This window comes from Octopus bimaculoides, chromosome 8 (genome assembly GCF_001194135.2).
Source record: "Octopus bimaculoides isolate UCB-OBI-ISO-001 chromosome 8, ASM119413v2, whole genome shotgun sequence".
Classification (NCBI taxonomy): domain Eukaryota; kingdom Metazoa; phylum Mollusca; class Cephalopoda; order Octopoda; family Octopodidae; genus Octopus; species Octopus bimaculoides.
This window is the reverse complement of record NC_068988.1, coordinates 90734747-90740173: the sequence shown is the minus strand read 5'-3', so window position 1 is coordinate 90740173 and position 5427 is coordinate 90734747. Positions and strand designations below refer to the sequence as shown.

The 5427-nt window shown below is 36.5% G+C and overlaps 1 protein-coding gene across 1 annotated transcript in view; it reads right to left on the bottom strand.

Annotated features, from left to right (window-relative positions):
• LOC106878548 (TLC domain-containing protein 4-B) overlaps nt 1-5427 on the bottom strand; it is an 87641-nt gene that overhangs the window by 15553 nt on the left and 66661 nt on the right. The window contains exon 5 of the mRNA XM_014927793.2: nt 4264-4322. Within this exon, the coding sequence (XP_014783279.1) occupies nt 4264-4322 (59 nt within the window). The remainder of the gene's footprint in view (nt 1-4263; nt 4323-5427) is intronic.

The window sequence follows — 5427 nt, the reverse complement described above, 5'->3', positions numbered from 1 at the left end:
TATATATATATATAATTCAACTGGAGGTTATGTTGGCCTCATTAAGAGATGGTATCATCCAAGGAGATACTGGTTCAATACCTAATATTTTTAGATAGATAGATAGATAGATAGATAGACAGACAGACAGACAGAGAGATAGATAGCTAGATAGATAGATAGATATTCTATTATTAATAGACAGAAGTTGCAGAGTGACTCAAGGGCTGAGAGTTTCATGCCTTAGCACTCATCATAAAGATTTCAAATTATGGGGATTACATTTTTAACTACTCTATTTAAATGTAATCTCCATAATTTGAAACCAGTTTGATAAGTTTAAATTGCACCAGATGACTATATAAATATACATATATATAGACAAAAAACACAAACACACACACATCATTCACTACACTGACATGGGTAAATAAATATGCAATCACATGAATTATAACTTGTTATATTTGCATGCACATGAGTATTAAGGTAGGGATATTGATTTTAAAAAATAATTATTAAATGTATTGCATTATTATACATACAAGTATGTTATGCATTCAATTACTGTACATTGCTCTATGCTAATTGCATACTGATGTAGGCACATTGTGAAGGCACTTGGCCTAGTTGTTCGGCTGTAGCTCTCACAATTGTAAGATTGTGGTTTCAATCTCCAGACTGGCAGTATGTTGTGTTCTTGAGCAAAACACTTCATTTCATGCTGCTCCGGTCAATTCAGCTATAAATGGGTAACTCTGTGATGGAGTGCCATTTTGTTCAAGGGGAATGTTGACCTGCCTGCCAAGTCAGCAAGGTGACATCATTCGAAAGCTACAACAATGCGAGGAAGTGGCAGTGGTATATAAAAACATCTGTTAGTGGTATATAACTATGTGATCAGTGGTATATAAAAACATATGATAGTCTGGTTGATATAGTGATGTAGGTACATTAGTGTATACATAAATACACACATACACATTCATTTTTCCATACACGCAGGCGTGGCTGTGTGGTAAGAAGCTTGCTTCTCAACCACATGGTTCCTGGTTCAGTCCCACTGCATGACACTTTGGGCAAGTGTCTTCTACTATGGGCTGACCAAAGTGTGAGGCCATAGGGAATGAATTTAGTAGACGGAAATTGAAAGGAGCCTATTGTAGATATATGTATGTGTGTGCTTGTGCATGTGTGTGTGTGTCTTTGTTTGTCCCTCCCCACTTGACTACTGTTGTTGGTCTGTTTACATCCCCATAACATAGCAGGTTGGCAAAAGAGACCAAGAGATTAAACACCAAGCTTTAAAAAAAACAAAAAACAAAAAAAAAGTACTGGGGTCGATTCATTCAACTAGACAATTAAGGTGGTGCCCCAGCACTTGCCCAAAGTGACTTTCCCAAAGTGACGTGCAGCAGTACTGTGTGTGTACATTAGTAGGTAGGCAGGTGAGGAAGATAGATAAACAGACATAGAGACAGATTGTAGATAAAGACAGACAGACAGACATATGAAGTTAAGGATATGATGTAGTGTGAAAGATGGTATAATGTACATAGAGAACAATGATGTGTAAGATAGATGACAGTGCATGGCAGAGAAATCTAGTGAGTGAATGTATAGAGAGCTGTATGTGGTCTGAGTAACTTATATGACTGAATGGTTGTGAACTATAGTGAATGAAGAGAACTACATGAGATATGTGATGCCACATGATAGTGAAACATGGACAATGAATATAGGGGATTGTATGTGGTATTCTTCTATTCTTTCACTTGTTTCAGTCATTTGACTGTGGCCATGCTGGAGCACCGCCTTTAGTCGAACAAATCAACCCTAGTACTTATTCTATATGCCTCTTTTGCTGAACCACTAAGTTACGGGGATGCAAACACACCAACATCGGTTGTCAAGTGATGATGTGTGCGCGTATATATATATATATATAAATATATATATATATATATATATATACGACGGGCTTCTTTCAGTTTCTGTCTACCAAATCTACTCACAAGGCTTCTGGTCGGCTCATGGCTATAGTAGAAGTCACTTGCCCAATGTGCCACGCAGTGGGACTGAACCTGGAACCATGCGGTTGGTAAGAAAGCTACTTACCACATAGCCACTCCTGTGCCTATATGTGTATTTTCTTTCTTTATTTCTGTTACTTATTTCATTCATTGGACTGCAGCCACACTGGAACATCGCCTCGCAGGGTTTCAGTTGGATAAAGTCTGGTACTTATTCTATATGCCTCTTTTGCCGAAGCGTTATGTTTACTTGGGATGTAAGCAAACATGAGGTATAACTGCATGGTTGTGAAACATGAGACAGTGAACTTTTAAGACTACATGTAGTATATAATGATATACAATTGTGAGATAGGGTCACAGAACACAGGGAACTCTCTATATGTAGTCAATTGTTGTTTAACCTCAATTCAGTTCTTATTGAGCAGACCAAGCATCAAAGACATTCCAACCATGACAATCCAATATGATTCCCTATGTGCAGAGACCCCAGGACACATTATCCAATGTTTACCTTTTTTTTAGGATAGTAAGCTGTGATTTGAAGCAGATTTAGCTGCTATATCTAGCAGATCAAACGACTAGGTTGAGGCTCCCTTATTGGCTCGACTATATGTGGCACATGTGTGTGTGGTAGTGAGTGCAAGATGTGTGTGTGTGTGTGTGTGTGTGTGTATGTGTGTGTGTGTGAAAGTGAAACATGATTCGTGAATGAAGGAAGGAATCGAATTAAATTTGAACTCTTTGATGTGTAACACTAACTCAAAATAAAGATTGAACACAAGTCAGTTGAAATAGCAACAGGATATTTAGTATATTGGCTAATGTATGCAATAGAGAAGATATGGGCTAATATATGCTGAAAAGATGAGGCAGGCTAATGTATGCAAGGAGAGAAGTTATTGATTAATACATGCAAGGAGAGATATTGACTAATTATATGTAGGAGAGATGACAGTGTTGATTTTAGATATATATATAAAGTAAATAGATAATGCATATTAAATGAAAAAGGGTGTCAAGCCTTACTGGTGGAATGCTCCAAAACTAGAGATAAGTGGAAGAAGATCTGAGATAAAGTAGTCAGAACAGAGTAGAGCTGATAGCCAAGATGATAAAAGAACACACATGCAAGACATATTGTATTGTAAATACCATCTAACATATGACTACAAAAGAAGATGAATGCAAAACAGTTGATGATGATGATGATAAGGAGGAATTATGATGGTGATGATGCTGAAAATAACAATGATAATAATATGAAGATGCAGCTTACAATAAATATAATTACAATGGTAGTGATGATGATGATGATGATGATGATGATGATGATGATGGTGATGATGATGATGATGATGATACTAAAAATAGCAATAGTAATGTGAGTATACAACTCACAATAAATAATTTCAGTGGTAGTAATGATGATGATGATGATAGTGGTGGTGGTGATGATGATAATGATGAAAAAAACAAGAATATGAGTATAATAGTCACAATATGATAAGCTATAATGGTAGTGATGAAGATGATGATGATGGTAATGATGATGATGACGACATAATGATGATGATGATGATGATGACAAAAATAAAAATATCAGTATACTAATCACAATATAAATGGTCATTACATTAGTAACGATGATAATAATGGTGGTGGGTGGTGGTAATGATAGTTATGATGGTAGTGAAGACCATAATGATCATGGTGGTGGTGGTGGTAATTATGATGAAAGCAATGAATGTCTCTATTTAGCCCCAGGTCAGTTCTGATCAGGCAATCGTATTATGATCAAAGGCATTCTCTTCTCAATCAATTTGTTTGTTTTTAATCAACGTGCATCTATGATTACAATATGCAATGTGTCCTTCTTTTCTTAAGGATAATAAGGGGTGTGATTTTTCAGGCTGTTATTTCTACCAGTCTGAGTAACTACAAGATGATTCAAAATGATGATGGTTATTTGATGATGATGATGGTGGTGGTGGTGGTGGTGCTGCTGCTATTGTTAGTGGTGATGTTATCTAACAGTAACAAGATGAAATTAACCTCCAACAGGATGTGACATCAGAACACCAAAAGTGCAGGGTCTGTGAACAACATACAAAGTATCAAGGGTGAGTCACTAGCCATCCATCACCTGCCCCATCTCCTCCCCACAGCCAAAACAGAAATAACAAATCAATTTGCAAAGCAGTCAATGGAAAAATATAAGGAATGGAAACAACCAATCAGGATGACTCACCAGCAAGAGAATAACCAATCAGAATAGCTCCACTCACTCGTACTTGTGGTGTGTCTCTCCTGTAAAAACATGAAAGAAAACAATGAATTCTTCATGGTATTTGGTAAAACTGACATGGGTTCTTTTGTGCATTACAGACTATCCTGTGTATATACTGGGTGTGGTGTTTGTGTGCGTGTGTGTAACAGATCTTGCACATATGTTGGGGGGTTATGCATTTTCCAGTGTATACATTGTATGTGCTACAGACCTTCATGGGTATATATTGGCTGAGGTGTGAGCATGCATTACAAATCTTCTTGTGTGTATATATATATATATAGTAGACTTACTTGCAAAAAAGGACGTGTGCGTTCAATAATGTAATAATACAAAGAATATATATACATGTATACGCACATATATGTACATACTTACATCTACATGTGTATATACATGCATATCAGGGTACAGGACGTTAGAACAATAAACTACAGACAACGGAACGAACATATAGGAAAACGGAAAGCCACTTGGAATATCCCTTCATCAGCTGTCTCTATTCTATCTAGACGTTTCGAAGATAAGACAGAACGTACTCTAGAATAGTCTCTTCCTGAGTAGTGGATCAACCCACTACACAGAGGATTCCAAGGTGGCAAACATGGGTCTGTGTTGTAAATCTTTCTTTGTACATACCAGGTGTATATGTTACAGATAGTTATGCATATATGTGTAAGAGTGTGTGTGTGTGTGTGTGTGTGTGTGTGTGAGTGCTCCTTATATTTCTTCTTCTTGTTTCTCTCCTTATTTCTTTCTGTGTTCCTTTCAGTTGAAGAGCGTAGCTCGAAACGTCAAAGACTTTCTCTATTCCCGAGCATTAAACTAATACATCCATTTGTTGTTTACACCACCTGTCTTCGTCTGTTGTTTTTTTCGTAAATTCTCCCATATGTATACATATATATATTTTATCGTGTCTGGGTAGAGTCATTCTGTTTTGATGCTTATCAATTAATACACTCACCGGTTCGATTTCCACTCATTTACTTATTTATTTTTTCTAAAATCTTCTTTGCTTCTTGAAACCTCTTCAATAATCATTGACTATTGAAGAGGTTGCAAGAAGCAACAAAAATTTTAGAAAAATCAATAAGCAAATGAGTGGAAATCAAACCAGTGAGT